Source organism: Canis lupus, chromosome 7 (genome assembly GCF_003254725.2).
Source record: "Canis lupus dingo isolate Sandy chromosome 7, ASM325472v2, whole genome shotgun sequence".
Taxonomy (NCBI): domain Eukaryota; kingdom Metazoa; phylum Chordata; class Mammalia; order Carnivora; family Canidae; genus Canis; species Canis lupus.
Window position 1 is genome coordinate 39,779,983 of NC_064249.1, and position 25,020 is coordinate 39,805,002.

At 45.1% G+C, this 25,020-nt stretch overlaps 1 protein-coding gene across 11 annotated transcripts in view; it reads left to right on the forward strand.

The window, feature by feature from the left end:
• Positions 1-25,020, forward strand: part of NVL (nuclear VCP like) — a 90,642-nt gene that overhangs the window by 55,676 nt on the left and 9,946 nt on the right. For 3 of the 11 annotated variants that reach the window (XM_049112488.1, XM_049112490.1, XM_049112489.1), the window contains 2 exons: positions 4,849-4,955; positions 16,839-19,681. In XM_049112488.1, coding sequence (XP_048968445.1) covers positions 4,849-4,955; positions 16,839-17,141 — 410 coding nt within the window. In that variant the 3' untranslated portion in view covers positions 17,142-19,681. The other 8 variants (XM_049112491.1, XM_025430721.3, XM_035718562.2 and 5 more) reach the window with 5 other exon arrangements.

The following is a 25,020-nucleotide window of genomic DNA, read 5'->3' on the forward strand; positions in this document are numbered from 1 at the left end:
TTTTTTTTTTTAAGATTTATTTATTTACGATAGACATAGAGAGAGAGAAAGGCAGAGACACAGGAGGAGGGAGAAGCAGGCTCCATGCCCGGAACCCGAAGCGGGACTCGATCCCGGTTCTCCAGGATCGCGCCCTGGGGTAAAGGCAGGCACTAAACCGCTGAGCCACCCAGGGATCTCAGTTTTGCAGTTTAAAATTGTCCACTTACTTCTTTACATCTTCTCTTTCTTTGCTGAGACTTCATTTTCTTTTCATTTGTCTCAAGCCTGTTCATCATTGCTCTTGTAAGTGCTTTTATTTGTCGCTGCAGTAAGACCCATCAGGTAGTTCCAACATCTGGGTCACCTCAGTGCTCTACTTCCCTGTTTGTTTTCTCATTAAAGTTGAGAATTAACAGGTTCTAGTTGCAACAAGTAATTTTCAGTTGTAGGCTGGACAATTTTGAGTGTTACGTAGCACTGAGTGTAATATATTACTTACGTTTTCTCCAACTACAGGGGAAAGGGAAGCCACCTCACAGAGCCCAGGCTCTGTGCTCTGCCTCCATTCACACCCCCGGGTGGGGAGATGACTTGTTCCCACTGGGCCTCCATTAGCCCCCTGTCGGCCAGGGGTGGAGGTACCGTGTACTCTTCCCCGTGACCCCCAGGGGCCCAGTGAGAGCAGTGGAGGAAGTGTCAGCTCTCTGCTGGGCTTTCTCTGATGCTGCCCAGCATGAAAAGGGAGACTCAGGTGGGGAGACAGCTGTTAAAAATTCAAATGACTGAAAATCACCCTCCCGTCCCTGCCCAGAGGCAGCCACTGGTAAAATCCTTGAGCTGTTTCTTCTGTATTTTCTCCATATTTTTAAATAGTATGCTCATATTGCTGTTTTTTATGAGTTTCATGTGCTGCCTGTTACTTCTTTCTAAGGCACACAATTTCTCTTACGTTCACCGCTTCTCCACATGCCGTTGTTGTTACCGCCACCCCGTCATTCCCATGTGATAATACCATTTCTTCTCAATTCTTGGTTGCATCACCAGTGCTTACATTACCAGGACTGTGTACCTATTTCTCTCCTGGGCCCAGAAGTTTCACTGCAATCAGAGTTGTGTTTTCTTTTTTCTTTTTTAAGATTTTATTTATTCATGAGAGACACAGAAAGAGAGAAGAGAGAGGCAGAGACGCAGGCAGAGGGAGAAGCAGGCCCCATGCAGGGAGCCTGATGTGGGACTCATCCCACGTCTCCAGGATCAGGCCCAAGGCCAAAGGTGGCGCTAAACCACTGAGCCACCCGGGCTGCCCCAGGGTTGTGTTTTCACATGACTTTTTCATTCTTAGATGTAGGACCTCTTAGGTTTTTTTCTCTTCCTTGTTTTGTTTCTGTTCTTCATCAGATATGCCAGACAGTGGTCGGTATTATTTATGTCCATGGTTTATTTTGTTCTTGTTTCCAGAGCGTTCTCTGCCTGGTTCCAGTCTGGGCTTTCTGAGTCTTTGTATATTTGAGGGTATCTCTGTTCCACACTCATTACTGATTGGTAGCCTGGGAGTACAGAATTTTGAGTTGAAATTTTTTTTTATAATCTGTAAGCCTTGCTTTGTTTTCTCTTAAAAGTTTTATGTCATCCTGATTCTTTTTATGTAGCTTTTTTTTTTTTAATGATTTTATTTATTTGAGAGAGCTCAAGTGGTGGGGAGAGGCAGAGGGAGAAGCAGACGCCCCAGGGAGCAGGAACCCTGATGCAGGGCTCGGTTCCAGGACCCTGAGATCCTGACATGAGACAAAGGCAGATACATAACTGACTGAGCCTCCCAGGCACTCCTACGTGACTTTATTTAAAAGACATTTTATTTTTAAGTGATTTCTATACCCCTTGTGGGGGCTAAAACTCACAAACTTGAGATGAAGAGCCGTATGTTCTACCCACTGAGCCAGCCAGGGCCCCTATGTGACTTCTTATTTATTTGCTGCTTGTTTATGCTAGGCACCTGGTGAGTCTTAAGCCTCTTGAACTGGTCTTTTAAATTTCGTCTTTTCTCCTATTTTCCTTTTTTTTTTTTTAAGATTTTCTATTTATTTAATCATGAGAGACACAGAGAGAGAGAGAGAGGCAGAGACACAGGCAGAGGGAGAAGCAGGCTCCATGCAGGAAGCCTGACATGGGACTCGATCCCGGGTCTCCAGGATCACGACCTGGACTGAAGGCGGTGCTAAACCGCTGAGCCACCCAGGCTGCCCTCCTATTTTCCATTTCTATCTTAATTTTTTCCCCTAAGTTTTGACATACTGGTTTTTAGGAAGTGAAAGAATTGCTCTGTACCATTCCACCCTATGTTGCTCTAAAGACCTGTGACAGCGGTCTTGTGTTGTGTGGTCTACCACAGTCCACACCCTGTCCTGGAAACAAACTGCTTCCTCTGCTTGGCCCCAGGAGGTGAGCGCCTTGCACAGAGACCACGGATGCCCCAGCTTTGGTCTCCATCCCACACCCATCTCTATGTTCCCTTCTTCTAGTCCCAGCTCTGAGGAGCTGTCTGTTCCCACTTACATCCCCTGTCTGGCTGGTTGAAAACATTCTTGCCTGGCATGCCTGCCTGTGAAACCTAAACAGCAAATGAACATTGCCTAGTAAGCCAATGAACAGCTTACTCATTCTGCTCAGCAGGTGTCTTTCCTATAAGAGCAACACCGTTCAGAGTTTCTTCCCCACCCCCTGCCCCCGTATACAGCTCAGTTGAAGAGATAAGTACATGATGATGGATAAACTTCTGGATGAGAACTGAGTCTGCAGTTTTATATTGAGAGAAAGCTTCTTGTTGAGAGTCCCTGTCTGTTGTAAGGCTCTGGTGATTGTCAGGTGACAGGGTGACTGGCTTATCAGGAAGAGGTGTACGTCGTGCTAGTAAGCTGTTCAGCCACGTAAAGTTCCAGCTAGAGTGCTGCGTTCCCTTACCCATCTGGTCTGAACGGCCTTGGATCACACTTGAATGCCCTAGGAAGGTGATTGTGCAATGACTGGGGCTGTGGTCAAACCTGTGTTTCTTGTGCTCTGGCATAAAGTACTTCCCTTGAAATAAGACATAGGCCCTGGCATCACCTCTGATTTATAGGAACCTGGCACATAAGAGGACTCAGTATGTGTTTAGTGAATTGGAAGAAGACTATTCGATCTTGTAATAATTTTCACTTGACATATTATTGATGGCCTTATTAGTTTGAGAATGGATCTGATTTCTAAGAAAATCAGCTGTATGGAGAGGTAATATACCATAAACTCTACCCATTCTAGGTACAAGATTCAGTGGTTTTGAGTATATTTACAGACTTGTACAGCTATCCCCAATCTGATTTTAGGACATCACCCTAAACAGAAATCTGACTGTTGGCCCCTACTCCTCATCCTTCCCCTCTCCAGTGCTTCTGTTTCTGCAGGCTTCCCTCCCCTGGACAGCTTACATAATGGGGCTGTGGCATTGGCCTTCTTTTGCTCAGCGTCGCGTTCTCAAAGCTCATCCCTGTTGCAGTGTCTGTCAGTACTTCATTCCCATTGCCAGATAGTGGTCCCCTATGTGGAGATATAACTTTTTATTCATTCATCAGTGGGTGGACATTTAGATTGTTTCCACTTGGGACTTGTGATAATGCTGCTGTGAACATTGTGTACAAATTCTTGTGTGGACATCTATTATAATTTGCTGTGGGGAGATACTTGGGAGTGGGATTGCCGAGCCACCTGGTCACTCTTGTGTTTAGCTTTTCAAGAAACAGCCAGACTTCTGGAGTGGCTGTAGCATTTATATTCCTGCTAATGGTTGAGGGGCCGTTAGAAATGACTTGGCTTTAAAAATGGGCTCCTGGGGTGCCCGGGTGGCTCCGTTGGTGACATGTCTGCCTTTGACTCAGGTCATGACCCCATGGTCCTGGAATCGAGCCCTGCATCAGGCTTCCTGCTGAGTAGGGAGTTTGCTTCTCCTTCTGTCCCTGCTCCTGCTCTCTCTCAAATAAGTAAATAAAGTCTTTGTTTTAAAAAATGAGCTCTTCGTGGAAGAATCAGGAATGTTCCTAACGAACTTCAGCGTCAGGCAGAGTTTGGGGCTTGCTCTTTGTTCTTGGTACCAAGAGTCTGGTGAACACAAAGGAGGGCAAAAGTTTCTTCTGGGAGACGCAGGGAAGGCTTCCTAGAACAGAGGTTGTTTGAGAATTCCAATATGTGGTGTAATAGAGGAAGAAAGCATTTCAGCGAAAGGAACCACTGAGAGCAAAGAGAAAGGGGCTTGAGGCTTCTAGGTTTGTTTAGGGAATAGCAAGAGGTCTGGCCAGTGTGGGAGTCAGGGAGAATGTGAAGAGAGAGAGGGAACCAGGACAGGAGCCATTAGGTCCTTAAGGGCCTTCCTGCTGTGTGGTGAGAGATGTGGGCTTTGTTCTGAGCTGGGAGTAGGAGGTGAGGGTTGGCAGATGTGTTTTAGGAAGATAACCCTGGTGCCATCACAATGGGTCCCAGGAGGGAAGTTTAGAGACAGGACCAGCAAGGGGGACGTGGCATTTGGCCCTGGCTGAGGACAGGGTAACAAGAGAAGGTATCCAGGTCAGAGGGGAGAGTAATCTGCTGGAATTCCAGGCTCGTGTGTGGTGGTCCTTGTCTGAGGTGGAGAATCCTGGTGGCTAGTGGGTTTGGGCAGGAGGGTAGAGTGGACTTTTCTTAGGGTTATACTTTGATGACGAGTATTCAATTTTAATAAAATCTAATTTATCAGTTTTTTTTCTTTTAGAAGAAAGTACTTTTCCCACTTCTCACGTTAATTGTATTTTTTAAAAGATTCCATGTTATTTATTTAAGACTTGACCCTCCCTTCTTCTCCAGATATCATTGACCCTGCAATCCTGCGCCCTGGACGCCTAGACAAAACACTCTTTGTGGGTTTGCCACCCCCAGCAGATCGTCTAGCCATCCTGAAAACCATTACAAAAGTAAGTAAAGGAAATGATGTGTTTTTGTGTATTTTCTCTCATTTTAGATACAAATATCTGTAGCTCTTAAATATTTGCTTGTTTCATGTCTACCAGAGAAAAGGTGAACGATTTTGATAATTGAAGAGACTCTCCATTCTTTCTTATTTGCTTAAAATAAAAGGGATGTTTAGAGTTAAATGCTCAACTGATTTATTTGAGATTTTATTCTAATCACATTTTTGGTTGTTTTATTTTTTTTATTTTTTAAAGATTTTATTTATTTATGAGAGATACAGAGAGAGAGAGGCAGAGACGCAGGCAGAGGAAGCAGGCTCCATGCAGGGAGCCCGACGTGGGACTCAATCCCGGGTCTCCAGGATCATGCCCTGGGCTGATGGTGGCGCTAAACCGCTGAGCCACCCGGGCTGCCCTTTTGGTTGTTTTAGATCTTTGATTGTTACTTTAGAGAAATTGCCCTTAGACAAATGCGAAATGGAATAGAAACTTTTGGAGCCAAGAAGGGTATAGATACAGGCCTGTTACAAATACTGAGGGAAACTGAGTCTCAACCAGTGTTGTCTGTCCTCCACGTTGGTGTATGCCAACTTTTTAATTTAATTTTATTCATTTATTTGAGAGAGAGTGTGTGAGTTGAGGGGAGGGGCAGAGGGGAAGAGAGAGGGAATCCCAAACAGACTCCTCACTGAGCACAGAGCTTATGCAGTGCTCGATCTCACAACCCCGAGATGATGACCTAAGCTGAAACTGAGAATCCAACACTCAGCCAACTGAGCCACCCAGGCGCCCCTCCTCCCTCCTTTTTTTTAAGGAAACTACCCCCAGTGTGAGGCTTGAACTCGGGTTTAACCCAACAGTGAAGGGTCAACACTCTACTGACCAAGCCGGCTGGGCACCCCTTTTATTTTTATTTATTTATTTTTAATTGAATTATAGTTGTTTAGTTACAGGTGCCTATTACAAAGATTTGAGATTTATATACATTATTATATAGGTTGTGTACATTACATACGTTGTATACACAGCGACTCTGGTCCTCATGTGTCTTTTTATAATCTTACCAAGTTCTTACAGTATTGTTTGACTGTATTCCCCATGCTGTACTTTCATCCCTGTAAATTATTTATCTTTTAACTGGAATCCACTTCTGCATCCTCCTGACCTATTTTGCCGCCGCCACCCCACCCCTAACCGTCCCCTCTGATGACCTCAGTTCATTCTCTGTGTTTATGAGCCTGTTTCTGCAAAATGGCTTATGGACATGGAACCTGTAAAGATGGGTGAGGCCAGTCTGATCTTTCTTTTCACCTTGGTTGGTGACTTGCTTTTTACGCTGGTCTCTGAAAAAGCCTATCTGTGAACCTGAGTACCTGCAGTGAGACCCATCGTGGCTCCTCGCTCTGCATTCCTGGCAGTGGTGGCAGCGGTGGCAGCAGTGTCGCATTCTTAGTGGGGAGGAGCTCAGCCTGGTGTTGGATGCCGTTGTCATGTGGTGCCGTCCTCCCCTTGCTCCAGAGAAGCTATTCTGTTGTGTGTCTGAACACCTCTGCCTCCTGTTCTGGATTTACTTCTCCGCGATCAGCGTCTCTGCTGTCCCCTTGTCTTACATCATTTGTCTTCGAGCTTTAGTTTTTTTACTTTTCTGCTGCCTTCTGTGTGATGAGCCTGCGTCTTCCCTGTTTCTCTCATTTTTCTGTTCTTCCTACCTTGCCTCCCTCCCTCTCCCTGCCATGCTTCTTTCCCTCCTGACAGTTGCCCCCGTCCTCCTCCTGTGCCCTCTCCCACCCTGCTGGCCACCAGTTCTGCCCCTCACACATTACAGCCTAGGGCTGCCTGTTTGCTTCTTTGTCCCAGTTCCTATAACCTGGGGCAGGAAGGGGAGCAGAGCTGGCTTGAAGTTCACCCTTATGAGGACACCTGAGCGAGTTCTCTCCTGGAGGATGCCTGATGTGACCTGGACCTGCCCCGTCCACCCGTGGACCCTGCTGGATCCTCTCGATCCTGCTGAAATCCCAGATGGTCTGAGCCTCTCTGAGGAATGCCTTTTCATTCTTCTTCTCTCCAGATGGGAAGAGGAGTGGACGTGCATGGGATTTTGCCCACTTCTTCCCTCTAGGCTGCTTGTCAGGAGTGGAGGCTCACAGACCAGCCATGTCAGAAGTTTCTCTTATCTTGCACTCCTAAGCACAAGGTGCTTCACACCTTCATTTGTTGCCACTAGTAAAATTTTTTTTTAGAGATTTTATTCACTTATTCATGAGAAAGAGAGAGAGAGGCAGAGACACAGGCAGAGGGAGAAACAGGTTCTATGCAGGGAGCCCGACACGGGACTCCATCCCTGGTCTCCAGGATCAGGCCCCGGGCTGAAGGCGGCGCTAAACCGCTGAGCCACCTGGGCTGCCCTCCACTAGTAAATTTTAACCCTTATGTGTTTGTAGCATTCCCTTTCTGAATTGGCAGAGGAAGATTCTGGGCCGTCGTGACTTAAAACTGCATAGAGCAGTGTCTGCAACTGCCTCCCAAAGGAGGGGCACAAGAGCAACCAGCTTTGTGGGTTGAGGCCCCAGTGAGAGCAGTCTAGGAAGACTGCTTGGAGGAAGGTAAAGCCCAGGCTGTGAAGTGAAGCACACTGGACCTGAGGCCGTGTCAGGGCCGTGCAGTAAAGAGGACATAGGCGTGAAGACTGGGTCTGGTTTTCCTTAACAGGACACTGGCCTGACTGTAGAGTCGATGGGCAAGGACAGCAGAGGTGAAACTCTCTGCTCAGGCTGCTGAGTAGATGAGGGTCTGGAAGTAAGGAGATGATGCTACCCAAGGTTCTGGTGCTTAGGCAATACCCAGGTGCGAGTCAGCTCGGAGGCTGGAAGCTCGGGGGAGCCCTCTGGCCCTACCAGCATGTGGCTTCTGGTCAGAAACACGAAGATGCGTGGCTTCAGGGCAGTGCTCTCCACCTAGGGCCGTCTTACTGCCAACAGCCCTCACCCCACCCCCAGGCAATGTCTTGGGGCACTTGTGTGGGGCCCTGGCTGGGGGGTGACAGTGCTAGCAAACCAGCTACAGTGCACACAGAACAGCCCTATGACATGAGTCATCAACCCATGGTGTCCGTAGAGCCACAGACAAGTAACCATGCTGTGGTTGTGTCTTGTCTTTGTAGCCAGCAGGTTTGGTGACAAGCCCACATTGCATTTCTGCCCCTACCCTGGGCTCTGTCCAGGAACTGTGCTTGTGAGCTTTTGTTTGCTTTGGTTAGAGCATGTGTGTACAAACACAAACACACAAGCATGCTTGAGAGTTGCTTGTGGTTATGATGGCACGATAATCCTTCCACTCTTGCTCTTGGGTTATCACTAATTAAAGGCAGAGCCTGGAGCAGACATCCAGGCCTGAAGTATGTGGTGTTCAGGGCCGCACAGATTCGGACCCTGATGATGAAGATCACTGTTTACAACATGTTGTCCTTTGAAGGATGTGCTCGGCACCACGGGAGTGCCTGACATGACCATCAGCTAGAACCCCCTTGCCGTTCACAGTACTGGCCCTGAAGCCCCCCACCTCAAAGGCAAGATTGTTGAGAAAAAGGATCTGTTAGCCAACAGCATCTACTGTGAACCACGTGTGTTCCTGGTGGTGTGTATACCGTGAGACAAAGGCCTTCCCTCTGAGGAGCTTGTCTGCTGGACGGGAGGGTGACACCAGTGTTTCTAAACCAGCACAGACACATTCACTCCCAAGGTGGGAAGAATTGGAAGGCCTGAACCACACAGCAATTTCAGCTGCATCTGGAAGAAAATACTCCAAGATGTAAGCGGGGGCGCCCTGGGGGGAATCCCAGGTCCCTGTTTTGTCCTGGCCCTCCCGTCCCACCACCAGCCCCATGCTGTCATCACACAGGCCATGTGGGGAGGGCTATGGTGCCTTGGCTCCTCAGTCAGTGGTCTGGGGAGGCTGGCGGGCGCTTGGCCTGGTCCTTGCTGTGGCCTGGGCACAGTGGGCACATGTCTGTGTTCAGACGCCACAGTGCATGGGGCCTGTTTGTCTAGGTCTGTCCTAGACTCGGGGTGGCCTCATGCAGTGTCCATGTTCTGTGAAGTTGTGTATGTTCAACAGGAGAACACCACCGGCTGGCTGTGCAGACATTCTCAGGTGGCGGTAAGACCCCCTGACGTCAGGGGCTGTGCTTCTGTCCATTGCATTATATTCTAGACCTGTCGCAAGCAGATAATATATGGGGAGAGTGCAGGTCTTTATTTTAAAGAAGTTACCTGGTGTAAATGTGGAGATTTAGGGGAAAATCATAGAATTAGAGATACCGGCCCTTTGGGCAGCTTCCATGCACAAAGTTGTGAATATGGAAAGAAGAAAAACAAAAAAGACATTTTAATAGAAAAATCAATGTGACTTTAAAAGCAGCTTTTTGTAGCACTGTGGTCTGGACTTTACGTGGTCTATTCTCAGCATCTGTCAGTGATAAAGGCAGAGGAGGGTTTTTGCTTATTTCCTCTTTTTGACATTAGAAAGTATTCTAGCTTCGGTGAAGGGGTGTTCTCTGCAGGAGCCTGGGAGCCTCACACATAGACCTGCGAGGGGATGGTTCACAGTGCCTGGGTGCCCACCCACAGGGTAGAGGGCTGCTTACACTGGAATACACACCCTTCCCTGCTCCTCCCTCCCCTTCCTCCCCATCTCTTATGTCACCTGTCCCCACACCTCCACCACCCCACTCCCCCCACCCCCCGCAGCCATTTGTGTGTTCTCTTGAGTTAAGAGTCTGTTTCTTCATTTGCCTCTCTCTCTCTTTTTTTTCCTGCTTTGTTTGGTTGTTTTCTTAAATTCCACATGTGAATGAGATCATGTGATATTTGTCCTTCTCTGAATGACATATTTCACTTAGCATTATACTCTCCAGTTCTTTCCGTGTTGTTGCAATGGCAAGATTTCATTCTTCCTTATGGTTGAGTAACATTCCTCTGTGTATATATACACCACATCTTTTTTATCCATTCATCACTCAATCCATCACACTTGGGCTACTTCCATATCTCTTTTTTTTATAAATTTATTTTTTATTGGTGTTCAATTTGCCAACATATAGAATAACACCCAGTGCTCATCCCATCAAATGCCCCCCTCAGTGCCCGTCACCCAGTCACCCCCACCCCCCCGCCTACCTCTCCTTCCACCACCCCTAGTTCGTTTCCCAGAGTTAGGAGTCTCTCATGTTCTGTCTCCCTTTCTGATATTTCCCACTCATTTTTTCTCCTTTCTCCTTTATTCCCTTTCACTATTTTTTATATTCCCCAAATGAATGAGACCATATAATGTTTGTCCTTCTCTGATTGACTTATTTCACTCAGCATAATACCCTCCAGTTCCATCCACGTCGAAGCAAATGGTGGGTATTTGTCATTTCTAATGGCTGAGTAATATTCCATTGTATACATAAACCACATCTTCTTTATCCATTCATTTTTCGATGGACACCGAGGCTCCTTCCACAATATTGGCTATTGTGGACATTGCTGCTAGAAACATTGGGGTGCAGGTGTCCCGGCGTTTCACTGCATCTGTATCTTTGGGGTAAATCCCCAGCAGGGCAATTGCTGGGTCATAGGGCAGGTCTATTTTTAACTCTTTGAGGAACCTCCACACAGTTTTCCAGAGTGGCTGCACTGCTTCACATTCTCACCAACAGTGCAAGAGGGTTCCCTTTTCTCCACATCCTCTCCAACATTTGTTGTTTCCTACCTTGTTAATACTTCCGTATCTTGACTATTGTAGATAATGTTGCTGTAAACATCAGGGTGCATGTGTCCCTTTGAATTAGTGTTTTGGTATTTTTGGGGTAAATACCCAGTAGTGCAACTGCTCATTCACAGTGTAGTTCTATTTGTAATTTTTTTGAGATGCTTTTCTACTGTCTTCCCCAGTGGCTGCACCAGCTTGCATTCCCACCAACAGTCACAAGGCTTCCCCTTTTACATCTTCACCAACACCTCTTATTTTTTGTCTTTGATTTTAGCCATCTGACAGGAGTGAGGTGGGGTCTCACTGGTTTTGATTTGTATTTCCCTTACAATAAGTGATGTAGAGCACCTTTCATGTGTCTGTTGGCCACCTGGATATCGTCTTTGGAGAAATGTCTGTCTTGTTTTCTGTCCATTTTAATACGATTATGTGAGGTTTTTTGGTATTGAGTTGTATAAAGTTCTTATGTATTTTGACATCATATATGACATTTACAAGTATCTCCCATTCAGTAGGCTGCTTTGTCATTTGGTTAGTTGTTTCCTTCTCTGTGCAGAAGATTTTTATCTTCATGTAGTAATATAACTTGACTTTGACTTTCCTTGCCTGAGGACACAGACCTAGAAAAATGTTTCTGCAGCCACTGTCAGAGGTATTATTGCCTACATTTTATTTTTATTTTTTTTTAAGATTTTTTTTTTAAGATTTCATTTATTTATCATGAGAGACAGAGAAACAGAGAGAGAGAGAGGCAGAGACACAGGCAGAGGGAGAAGCAGGCTCCATGCACCGGGAGCCTGACATGGGATTCGATCCTGGGTCTCCAGGATCGTGCCCTGGGCCAAAAGCAGACACCAAACCGCTGCGCCACCCAGGGATCCCGCCTGCTCGCCTTACCATCTCTTGGATTTGAGTGCAGAACCAGGTATCAGGTGGACCGTCTTCAGCTGTGTGATGCGTATCCAGTGGTTGAGTCCCTGGAGTCTGGCTGCCACCTGGTTGGTCAAGACCACCTGGCAGAGGCCTTTCGGGGGAGCCTGGAATGCAGTTTTTGTTTTTAATGATTCTAATTCGCAAGGGTGGGAAAACTGGAAATGTTCTTTTGAGAGTCATGGGCAGATGTTTGAGGAACTGGAATTCGAGACCCGGTCTGGTCACAGGTGTGAACAAAGCCTCAGTGGCAGTGAACAAGATTAGAATGAAACGTGGACAGAGGCACAAATAAGTATTTCTCTATAGTTTCCTTACATTCTTGAATTTTAGGGGGGATCAGGCAGGGAGAAAAGTAGATGTTTCATCTTTGTTTACAAAGGCTTACCAAACTGCTGTTAAATCACCTATGGTTCCTCAAATTTGGAAAAATAAAACATGAAAGAATCAGCAGCGCTTCCAGCAAGAGTTGTAAGGACTATAGCCCTCCGTTCGTTCAGTCCCGTGTTTTTAATTCTTTTCTGTTTGAATCCAGGTTTTGCCATTAGTCCTGGAAATTTTTACGCAGTCCATTTTTATGATTGCAAAGTTACCAGAAATCTGTATTTGCCAGAGGCCTTTCTGTGAACCTCCTTGAAGATGACCCACTTTGGCAGGAATATTATTGTAAAAGCATCCCACTGAAACAGTAACTGTAAATGACAGCTTCAAAAAGCGTTCATTGTTAAAGATCGATTAGAGTCCATTATGGGGTTGACAGAAGATTTGGTTGTGTCTGTGACAGAGTTTTCAAATGAAAACTGGGGAAAAGATAGTAACATGATACAGGACGTACCAGACTTCAGGAATCTTATGTGAAGGAATGTCTACAGGAGTTACATACCCACGCCAGTATATCGTAGACACAGCTGGTTCTACATCTTCTCCAGCGGGGCTTCTCCCGGGACCGTGTATAGAAAGGGAGCTGTGCTCCAACATTTCCCTCTTTAAAAGAGAGAAAAAATCTTGTGAGATGTTGTAGAGACCTTCCATTCAATTTCAAAATTAATTCTAAATTAAAAAGACTTCATTTAGGATTTGAAATTGGGAAGTTTCTCAAAAATATCAGTGGTTCTAAAACACTTGGTCAAATAGGACCACAGGTTGCCATGAAACACTTGGTTACATTCTTAAACCGTGATGACATTTAAAGACCTCTCTGGGGCAGCCCTGGTGGCTCAGCGGTTTAACGCCGCCTGCAGCCCGGGGTGTGATCCTGGAGACCCTGGATCGAGTCCCACATCAGGCTCCCTGCGTGAAGCCTGCTTCTCCCTCTGCCTGTTTCTCTGCCTCTCTCTCTCTCCTCTCTGTGTATACTCATGAATAAATAAATAAAATCTTTAAAAAAAAAAAAAAAAAAAAAAAAAAAAAAAAAAAAAGACCTCTCTGGGGGCAGCCCCGGTGGCACAGCAGGAGGTTTAGTGCCTCCTGGAGACCCAGATTGAGTCCCACGGGCTCCCTGCATGGACCCTGCTTCTCCCTCTGCCTGTATCTCTGCCTCTCTCTCTCTCTCTCTCTCTCTTTGTCTCTCTCTCTCTCTCCCCCTCTCTCTCCCTGTCTCTATGAATAGATAAATAAAAATATTTTTAAAAAATAATAATAAAGACCTCTCTGGCAAATATGTATTTTTTTGACGGGAGAGGGGCAGAGAGAGAGAATCCCAAGCAGGCTCCACGCTCAGCCCAGAGCCCAAAGTGGGGCTCAATCTCACAACTCTGAGCTCATGACCCAAGCCAAAATCAAGAGTTGGATGCTCAACTGACTGAGCCCCCCAGGCACCCCTATAATTTCTTATTAAGAGCAGACCAAAAAAAAAAAAAAAAAAAAAAGCAGACCAGTAATACAAGAAAACCCGTCCTTTCAGCAGATGAAAGAAAATTAAGGTGTAGTTCTGCCTAAGTACATTATTGGCCTAAAGCTTCTTTATTCTACCCTACCTTGACCACACATAAAATTCTTTGTCAACTCTTTAAAAATCTTAATTTATAATGAAAATTAGGAAGTAAGCCATTGTGGACTGTCCCTCCACGAGCATTGTGCCTTGGCAAATTGGCAAATACTGTTCATAATCTCTAGAAACATGTGCTTTCTCACAGTAAACTTTTCGATGACACAAAATATGTTTTCTAACAGACCAAGACATCTTTTGTTACTCTGCAAAGGCAGCCAATGATGAACCTGGTGTTGATGGAGTTTTTGGATATAAATACGTGAGGTTTGGTGGGGTCTGGAGCTGACGACCGAGAAAGAATTCTTGAGACGTCTGTGGTGCAAAATGGTCATTGTATTAAAGCCCAGGGACAGGACTCATGGGCAAAGAGAGGGTACTCCTGCTGCTTCCACTCCACTGCCCCTTCTGTCCCCACTGCCCCAGGATTGTGAGGACAAATGATTATATACTTCAGGGTTGAGGGAAGTAAAGATAAGGGAACTTCCAAAAGGACTTTCATATGCTAAAGAAGATTCCTAGCACCCCAGAGGCCTGGCTATGGTCAAACCCAGGTGGTTTTTCCCTCTAGTGAGGCATTAATGGGAAAACAGTTTGGAGCTTCCTGGAGGAACCTCATACCATGTCCCCTCCAGTGTCTGTCAGTGGGCTGCAGGTTATATGGACATTTAATTGTATCTACATCTCCCTCTGCCTTTGGTTCCCACATCAGTGGCAGTAATGTTTCAGTATTTCATTTGGGGCTGACCTAGACAGCCATTGGATTTCATGTAACTCATTATTTAACTTAACAAAACTTGAAGGTTTTGAGTAACCAAAAGATTGTTGTAAAGTATTGGCTAAAAATTTCACCTAGAAATTCTTCCCGTTTACATCTATTTAAATTATTTGTTCTTAACACTTATGCTTTGATGACTTAGAATTTCATTGATGTTGGACACAAAGTCCGTTAGGTTTTTGGCCAACCAATTTCATAACAGGTAGAACAGAGGGTGCATTATATTCGGTGTTAATAATTCCAAAATTGTGTCTTTTAATTAAACCAACAAACCAAAAATAGCATTTGGTCACCAAAGATCATCCTAGATCTTGTGAACTTGAGGAAAAAGCCCAAATATTTGGATTAGTTTCTATCTTTTTTTTTTTTTTTTTTTTTTTAGTTTCTATCTTTTTAAGAGTTTTAGGAATCCTTCCACAAAATCCTTCAATAGAGACTTTCTCTCCATCTGGTTACATAGTTTTCTTACCTTAGCTTGGAGAAGAGAGGGCTGAAAAAGACATTCCTATCAGACCGTGAGTATCAGCTTCTAGCTTGGCCACGTGCTCAAAGAATCCTTTTAAATGTTTTGTCAATGCTAGCTGGACAAACAGTAAATATCTCTGGTGATACTGAACCACCTCTTAGACTTGAGACATCACCAAAGAGAGTACAAAACAATGTCTCTTTCCTTCTCTCCTGGATACTGCAGACAGAGGTCAGGGAGGACAGACTCCTGGAGGCATGTTCATCCCTGGGCGGCTCCACAGGTCACAGCAGATGGCATGACTCTGGTTTCCCCCCAACTTTGAAAGGTTTTTCCATTTGTTTTAATTTCCATTTCCCCTGGCTGTTGCTATCTGAGTGAGGTCACAGCCCACCAGGCCGTCCCTGAGTACCTTGCCAGCTCTGGGAGGCCTGGGTGGGAGCCCTCTTTCAGGGGAACGTGGAGTATGTGTGTGGGCGCTACACTGGCAGATTCTGTTGACTCTTGTACAGAATCTTTCAAAGTCAGACCTGTGGCCTCTCATCCTGTTCCCTGCCTTCTTAGCAACCCATTAATCTCAGGCGAGAACTCAAGTGTAGAAGCCTTTGGGGATCCTCTCTGGATTTTTTAGCTGTGACCTTGAATTTGGCATTTGGCCAAGGACTGAAAGCTGCCCCAAGGGGATGGCCATGGCCTTGGGTGGCCTTGTTTGAAAAGGAGGCTATCTGATAGTCTCCTCAGAGTAAAAAGGGTCAAGGCTGAGGAGTACTAGGAGAAGCACCCAAATAAAGGAGGAGCCCCATGCAGAGCAGCGATTGTCTTACAGCCTTTTGTGTTAGCTACCTCTCATTTTTAATTTTTTATTAGCATTTGCCACAGATCCTTCAAGATAGCTATTTTGGAATTTTGAAGCATTTTGGAGGCTTCTGCACACCAGTTAAAATAGATATTCCAGTCTCTCTATTTGGTTTGGGAACCCTGGTTTTTAAGTGAGCTTTTAAAATGATCTTATCTGGGGCGCCTGGCCTCCTCAGTCCGTGGAGCCCAAGGCTCTTGATTTCGGGGTCATAAGTTCTCGAGCCCCTGTTGGGCATAGAGCCTGCTTTGAAAAAAGTGGTGGTACCTATTTGTAACATTCCTCGTTGTGGCCACCGTGGTTCCCTACAGGGCTGGCAGTGGTTTGGTAGGACCCAAGCTTCAAATGAGGTTTAACCCACATTTCCATCTGGCTGTAGTTTCAAGCCTCCAACCTGACCATTCCAAGCCCAGTTCTCAGGACACGAAAAAACCTAGTAAGACTTTGCCATTTTTGCAGACATCAGCTTCTGGGACCGTAGTGCTTAGACATAAAATAAAAGCAGAGGTGCTGGATGGTGGCATGCACCTGAGAGGGGTTGCTGTTGGGTCAGGGATTGTGTGGTGTTGTGTGTTGTGCTTTGTTGCATAGAAATTCCTTAAGGTGGGCTGGTGTCCTGCTATCGGCTGAACCTATTCTGTGGCCAGCGTACCCTCACATGGGAGCCTCAGAGTTAAGTGGCTGGCACTCAGGAAACTTTGAAGTCTGGACCTGTGTCCACAAATTTTGCTGCTTTTTTTCCTTCCAAGACTACTGTTAGGAATAGCCTGTATTTGGAACTATATTCACCCAAGGCTTTGCCCTGCTCCAGGTGCCTCCAGAAGGAGGATTGTGTAAGATCTGCAGGCCATAACTAATTAAGACTCTGTTTTTCTTCATTTTCTAATAATCCTTTTGTCTCAGCTTTCTGTAGTCACCAAATTATTTGAGATTTCCATGAGAGCTTTTATTAAGAGATGATAAAAACAGTAGTGAAGAAAAAGCAAGTTAGCATAAGAAGCTCTAAATATTTCATATATTAATACCTTTTCAATGAATGATTCTCTAAAATATATGTTTTGTTTTATTGGCTTTCTTTCTTCTTTTTTGTTTAAGATTTATTTATTTATTCATGATAGAGAGAGAGAGAGGCAGAGACACAGGAGGAGGGAGAAGCAGGCTTCATGCCGGGAGCCCGACGTGGGACTCGATCACGGGACTCCAGGATCGTGCCCTGGGCCAAAGGCAGGCGCCAAACCGCTGAGCCACCCAGGGATCCCTTTTATTGGCTTTCTGATATGCCATTTCATTTTTTAAAAATTTATTTGAGAGAGAGTGCACGAGCAGGGGGAAGGACAGAGGAAGAGGGAGAAAGAGAATCTCAAGCAGACTCTGCAGAGCATGGAGCTGACTTGGGGCTTGATCTCACCACCCTGAGCTGAAATCAAGAGTCGGACCCAGGTGCCCCAGTGCTGCATTTCTAACTGCTTCCCTACAAGAGTACATAGAATTCACCTTTCGTTTTACTTCTTACCACAGGTCAGAAACACAGCCACTTTTCAGTTAAGAATAATTCAGTTTTAATGATCCAGAGATTCCTCAGCCTTTATTTCTACTAATTAGAAAATAATGTTGGTACTGAAACTTTTGGAGGTGTCCCATGTAGGCCATTCCCCATACTCCCAGAAAAAGGCACCTTGTTACTTTCCTTCACATGACAACACATAAGGGGTTATTTATTTTTCTAACAAAATGAATTTCGTAAGAATTAGTTTCTGAAATCTAAATTCTAAGAATTATTTTTCTGAAATACTACTTTTAGATAGTTCTTCATTTACTACATTCCTTTGCATAGTGAGCTGTCACAAAAGATCTCACTTAAAGGGTGTCCTGTATCTAGAAAGCTGACGGCTGCCCACAGTGTAAGGAAGTCTCCTCTCGGCCTCACACATAGAGCGCTGAGTTGTGATGGGCAGTGTTTTCAACGTCCCTGTTGTCAGCACAGAAGCCTTCTGGACTGAGCCGGATGCTTCTCTAATGGAAGCCAAGACCTAACTCCAAGCCAGTTCATTGAAACAACTTTGTGAAGAGTGGGAGAAACGCACCCTGAGGGCACACAGGCCACTGAGAGTCAGGCTTGACCCAGTTCAGATATTGAGAAGTACAGAAGAATTATCCTTTAGTGGTCCCCCACGAATTTATCCCTTAGTTTGAGGCTTCGGTTAAAACGACAGCATGTGGAGTGTGTGCAGGACATGTCCTTATGCTGTGGCTGGTGGTTTCTTATGAATGTTAAAGACATTCAGGGTTTGCGCCTGGTGAGGCAGCCTCTCCCCAACCTGCCACTTGCTTCTAGCGACTCAACCGGCCATATCCATCAGGCATTCCTGTTTCAGGAATAGCCTGAAAAGCCCACGTTTCGGTTATAATAAATCACTGCTATACACTCACTTCGCTGTTATTCCCCACATCCCCACCCCCACCCAGTGTAGCACAAAATTATATCTGTTTATCTGGAGATCAGATGGATTTTCTTGATTATTATTTTAATTCCAGTTAGTTAATATACAGTGTAATATTAGGTTCAGGTGTACAACATACTGATTCAGCACTTAACTACATCACCCGGTGCTCATCATGATAAATGCACTCCCCTCTGGTAACTATCCATGTGTTCTCTAGAGTTAAGAGTCTGTTTCGTGGTTTCTTTTTTTCCCCCTTTGCTCATTTGTTTTGTTTCTTAAATTCCACATGCGAGTGAAATCATGATAATTTCTTTCTCTGACTTATTTCACTTTGCATAATACCCTCTAGTTTCATCCACATCATTGCCAATGGCAAGATTTTCTTTCTTTTTATGGCTGTGTAATCTTCCATTGTGTAAAGATGACACCACGTGATCTATTCTTTCATCCATCAGTGGACACTTAAGCTGCTTCCATATCTTGGCTATTGTAGATAATGCTGCTGCAAATATTGGGGTGCATGTATTCCTTTGAATTAGTATTTTGTGGGGTTTTTTGGATAAATACCCAGTTAATATGATTGCTGCGTTATAGGATAATTCTATTTTTAACTTCTTGAAGAACCTCCATACTGTTTTCCAGAGTGGCTATACCAGCTTATTCCCACCAACAGTGTAAGAGGGTTCCCCATTTCTCTGCATCCTCACCAACATCCATCGTTTCTTGAGTTGGTGATTTTAGCCATTCTGACAGATGTGAGGTAGTATCTCATTGTGGTTTTGATTTGTGTTTCCCTGATGATCAGTGATGTTGGGCATCTTTTTATGTGTCTGTTGCCCATCTGAATATTATCTATAGAGAAATGTCTGTTGATATCTTCTGCCCATTTCTTAATTTGATTATTTGGATTTTGGGTGTTGAGTGGTATCAGTTCTTTGTATATTTTGGATACTAACCTTTTATCAGATTTGTTATTTGCAAATATCTTCTCCCATTTAGTAGTTTGCCTCTTAGTTTTGTTGATCATTTCCTTTCTGTGCGGAAGCTTTTTACTTTGATGAAGTCCCAATAGTGTGTTTTTGCTTTAATTTCCCTTGCCTCAGGAGACAAATCCTTACTATAGCTGATGTTACAGAAATTACTGCCTGTACACTTTGCAAGGATTTTTATGTTTTCAGGTTTTCACATTTAGATCTTTAATCCATTTTGAATTGATTGATTTGTGAATATTGAACCACGTTTGTACCCTGAGGATAAATCCCAGTTGATTGTTGTGAATGGCTTTTTTGATGGTACTATTGAATTCAGTTTGCTTGTATTATATTGAGCATTTTTGCATCCATGTTCATCAGAGATATTGGCCTATAGTTCTCTTTTTTGTGGAGTCTTTATCTGGTTTGGGTATCAGGATCATGCTGGACTCACAGAATGAATTTGGGAACTTTTCCTTCCTCTTAATATTTTTTGGAACAGATACATACTGGTTTTTTATTACCAAAATAAATGATAAAGATGTAGGAACTTCCCAAAGGTCCATTCAGTTGCAGATTTGAACTTCAGAACTCAGAGTTCCTAATTCCTGGTCCAGTGTTGAAGAACAATACCTGTACCGAGAAGTGGACTTATCATTAAATACACAACTACATGAGTTTCAATAAACAAAACCTCCAGATAAAGGAAGAGAACATTACTGGTTATATTTCTAGAGTAGTAGTTGCCAGGGCTGGAGGGGGAGGCAGCGGAAGGGCCCGTGGCTCATACATCCAGCCTCCTTTGGGGAAGATGAAATGAACTCTAAAGACGGTTGCACAATACCGTGAATGTATTTAATGCTGCTAAACCATACACTTAAAAATGGTTAAACCGATCAGTTTTGCTAGGCAAATTTTACCACAAAAAAAGAGAGAGGAGAGATCATCACTAGAGCCTCAGAAGCTGTACTCCTTCCTTCCAGCCTCAACCTCCAACCCCCAACCCCTGATCCCAGCACCCCCTTGCACCTCACGGCTGACTGACTGTACTGAAACCCTTTAGTTATAAGGGCCCGGCAGTCTGGCTATCTAGCTTCAGGCACAGCTGGAGGGAGAAAAGAAGAAAGCAGTGTGATTGTTTGCCTGAGGTCCCTCAGGGTTTATTCCCCACCCCCACTCCACCGCCCCCCACCCCCACGATGCCGATTAAGTGGGAACCATGGCAACAGTTTCTGGAACTTGTGTTGGATGAACATTTGCGTTTTATTGAGGAACAGCCAATGCATGGTTTGTGAAGTGAAATGCCAGCAAGGTGGGGTGGGGGACATACACACAGGACGCTCTGCACCTGCTCTAGTGTCCAGCGCCCGGCCTCCGCTCCGCACACCCGCACACTGATGTGTGCCTTGAGGCTTATCACAGGCTCACTCGCTTCTTTGCTGTTTCTTCGACTATTTCCTAAGTGATGTCTGCTACAATGGATGGACTGTATGCAGCGTCTGTGTGAGTTATGCATTGAATCAGAAAGCAGAAATTCACAGACCTGCCATCTAACTACGTCATGATTTTAAGTCACTGAAACATCATTACGTGTGTGGTGTGTGCCGGCCAGGCGCCGTGGTCAGTGTCGCTGGAATTCTCAGCGCGTCCTGACGTCGGCCCTTTCCGGTGCCCGTCAGTATGTGAGCCACAGGGCAGCGGCAGCAAGGTCTGGAGGGAGTCTGGGACAACAGTAGTGGCACTCCCTCCGGTCGCAGTCATGGTTCTGCCTGCCTGGCCAGCAGGGCAGCGATGCTGGGGCTAGGTGCTGCCCGATGTTTGCCGTATTTAATCGGCCAGAGGGAAGGTGTTTGGAAAGCTCGAGGCGGTGCATTCTGTCCTTGCTGCACAGGTTCCCCAGACCCCACGGGATCAGTCGTTTGCCTTTAGGTTTCTGAGTGTTGGAGTCTGCTTCCTGACCTTGTTTCTTTAGGTTGAAATCTATAGAATCGCACAGCGCTGGTCCGATCAGTGGCACTCATTCAGTCAGGCAGTCATCAGCACTCATGAAGAACCTATGCTGTGGAAAAGTTCTTGGAAGCCTCAGTGAAAACCGAGTTTTCTCTCTTAGAACGGCACCAGACCCCCCTTGGATGCCGATGTAAACTTGGAAGCCCTTGCTGCTGACCTGCGCTGTGACTGCTACTCGTGAGTACCTGGGTCTCAAGGGCATCACCTCTCGTGGGCAGAATGGGGGGACAGCGGTCTCGTGTAAGGGCTTAAATTCTGGATCCCAGAGAGCGCGGGATGCCTTGTGTTTGGCTCTGTCCTGGCTCCTCCTGAGAGGGAGGATGACCCATTTTGCGGCTCCTGTTCTGACATGCTTTGGCCCTCGGCACATCAACTCCTGCGTTCACTGTTGGCATCCGGCCACCCTGGCCGCTGTGGCTGCCCTTCTTCCAGATGTGAGCAGATGTGTGCAGCACTGAAGAGAATAATCTGTGAGCGCTTCACTTTCAGAATGCAGAAGGCTCAGAATGCATTTTTCACAGCATACCGGCTAACACACGCAGCCCGTAGTAGCAGCAGGAAATCTGCCCTTTCTGCCTATACCCCTCTTGTTTGTGTGGTCATGGTTTTTATTCTTTGCTTTACATTAAGTAAATGTGTTAACTTTCCCATTTTGGGTACACAGAGCAGAAAATGAAACTCCCATTTCACTAACAGGGAGATGGCAACAGCCCCTCTGCCTTATATGGAAAGCTCTGTGGGTTGGTTATTCTCAATATACTTGGTGCTCATGCTATTTCTTTAGGTCAAAACAAAATGTGTTTTCTGAAGCCAAGCAAGTAAGGCGATGTTTCCCTTTTTCTTTTTTCTTTCTTTTTTTTTTTTTTTTTTTAAGATTTATTTATTTCAGTGAGAAAGAGAGTACAGGGGGTAGGGGGAGAGGGAGCAGACTTCCTGCTGAGCCTGGAGCCTGACCAAGACTTAGGACGCTGAGATCATGACCTGAGCCAAAACCAAGAGTCAGATGCTGAACCACCTGTACCACCTGGGCGCCCCTGGGACATGGTTTTCATGTTCAAGGCATTCAGGACTCTTACTCCATAATTTGAACTTACATCCCCGCAACAGACCTGCTGGGAGCAGTTGGCCCTCAGTTATTTCCGGTTCTGATTGAAGAAGTTCATCTCATCAAGATGGTTGCCCTGGAACCCACGCTGATCATTCTCAGGGAGTGTGGTCAGGATACATCGTTTTATCTTATTTTTTTATATATGGGCATCCAGGGCCACGAGCGTCTTCTCTCATCTGGCTATCTTGGCTCAGGTGCAAAGGCAGGGATTATCATGATGACATGCTGAGCCCTAGGTGGTAGTGGTGAGCCCCTTCTTCCCTCTAAGGAGAGTGCGTTCCCCCTCACCCTCCACCCCTGTTGGGGCTCAAACTTGTACAATTAAATGAGCTCACTATTAAGGGGGGAGAAGACTTAAGGGAGTAGTTTACAGCTTTGAGTGCTAAAATCCAGAGGCAGTTTAATGCCAGAACTTACCCTGGGCCACATCTTCTGGATTCTGTGGTATAAGGCACAGGTTTAAAAAGGGATCAGGGTTAACGCTGAATGGTGTACAATTGGAGTTTTAATACTGTGGCCCCCACGATTCGAGAGACCTAGAATTCTCCATTGTTGTCAGCTGCTTATTTATGTTAGGTCAAGGTGTCTCTGCACCTGTGGGAGATGTTTAAATATTAAGGAAAGGGATGAGTACCCAGCATGTAACTCGATTATTGCACAGCCTTATAAACCTGACACCTAGCCTCAGAAACGTTGCATTCAGCTAATAATTTAAACTCTGTGGGCATTTAATGTTATATATTAAGTGGATGTCTACATTATACACTAAGTTTAATGTCTACATTAAGTTTACATTATACATTAAGTTTAATGTCTAGAAATGAAGTTTTTATCCCCAGGTCCAAACTCTCCTAATGAGCTGCGAGAATTCGTTAAAGATAATGATGTAATGAAACACTGGTGAACTCAGGAACCATATGACTCATCATGTTATCACACAGAGTAATTGGATGGAGGCTTATTAGCTGTCCTCTTTTAATTCATTTATGACCAGTCCACTCAGCGAGGGCTTGAGTCAGAGCATTAGAGATTCCCTAGCCTGTGCATCCCCCTTTTGAAGCAGATGCCATAAATGAGTCTGATGTAAGCTTACTCCTGGCAGTACGTAGGTAGGTAGGTAGCATGTGAATACTCAACACGCTGACAGCATAGGCCTTGTGGATGGAGATTTTACCATGAATGTGTATGTTTATACTGACAGGCCAATTCATTTATTTATTTTTTTAAGATTTATTTATCTATTCATGGGAAACACAGAGAGGCAGAGACACAGGAGAAGCAGGCTCCCCATGGGGAGCCCGATGCAGGACTTGATCCCAGGACCCCGAGATCACACCCTGAGCCAAAGGCAGACGCCCAACCACTGAGCCACCCAGACATCCCCTGGACAATTTATTTAGACTTCTTACATGAACCTTAATATCTGCAGCTCTTAGCAGGGGAACACTGATGATTCATTACATTGTTTCCGTTGTAATCACCCTACTGAAAGCTAGAAATATTTGAAGTAAAAACGATAAGCTCTTTCCTGCTGACCATAACGAGTGGTCAGTTTCTTCCTCGTCTGATTTGTGACTTGAAACTGCTGTCAGACATCTTTCTGTTCTTTGCAGCATTGTAGAATAATTGAGGTTGGTTCTTGTCCTACAGAGGTGCAGACCTTTCTGCTTTGGTTCGGGAAGCTTCCATCTGTGCCCTGAGACAGGAGATGATGAGACCGAAAGGCGGAGGTGACAGAGGTATGGTGCTTTCTGGAGTCTCTCCATTCCATGTCATTGTCACTCTGGACACCTCACTCCACAGCTGACCCAGACAGTGACCATTCTCTCAAGTCTGTGGCATTAAAGCTGATGTGTTTCTGATGAGGCCATTCCCCCAGGCTTCACCTGGCATAGTATCTGTGGCAGCTGGCTGGTAGCCTGTAGACGCTGTCTGCACATAGACCGTTCTGGCCTCAACCTGTGCTTCCACCCAGAGTTCATGCAGCATGTTTCCAAAACACAACATTTTTTTTATTCCCGCTGATTTTCTCTGTCTTCTCTCCCTTTTTTCTTTGGCTCACAGGAATCTCAGAGCGACCTTTTGATTACAGTTACAGTGGCATCTGTGTCTCTGAGTTTTGTCAGCACACATATCTTCTATAAAGTCCTGTGGTTTTATTGAATTTTAAGATGCAGTTATCTGAACTTTTATTAAAAGCTATTTCAGATTCTTCTTGGAGTATATAAGTGATCAGTCACTAAATCCTACTCCTGAAACCAGTATTATGCTATATGTTAACTAACTAGAATTTAAATAAAAATTTGGAGAGAAATAAAAAAGATTAAAAGATTTTTTTTAAAAAAATTTAAAAATTCCTTTTAGAAGTAGGTGTTATAATTCACAAAATTAGAATATCTTGTAAGAAACTTCATGTAAGGGCAGCCCTGGTAGCTTAGCAGTTTAGCACCTGCCTTTGGCCTGGGGCGTGATCCTGGGGACCCAGGATCGAAAGGGAGCCTGCTTCTCCCTCTGCCTGTGTCTCTGCCTCTCTCTCTCTGTGTCTCTCATGAATGAATAAAAAAAAAATATTTAAGAAAAAAAGAAACTTCATGTAAGTGTGCTGCCTGAGAGCAGAGTCGGATGGCATTTTGGGATTTGTCACTGAAAATTTGCAGACCTCTCTACACATACTGGCTGCTCCTAACATCTGTTTGGATATTTTATAATCATGCAGCAAGTTCTGACACCCGTGCTCTCCCGTAGTTTGCATTTCTAGTTACCTGTC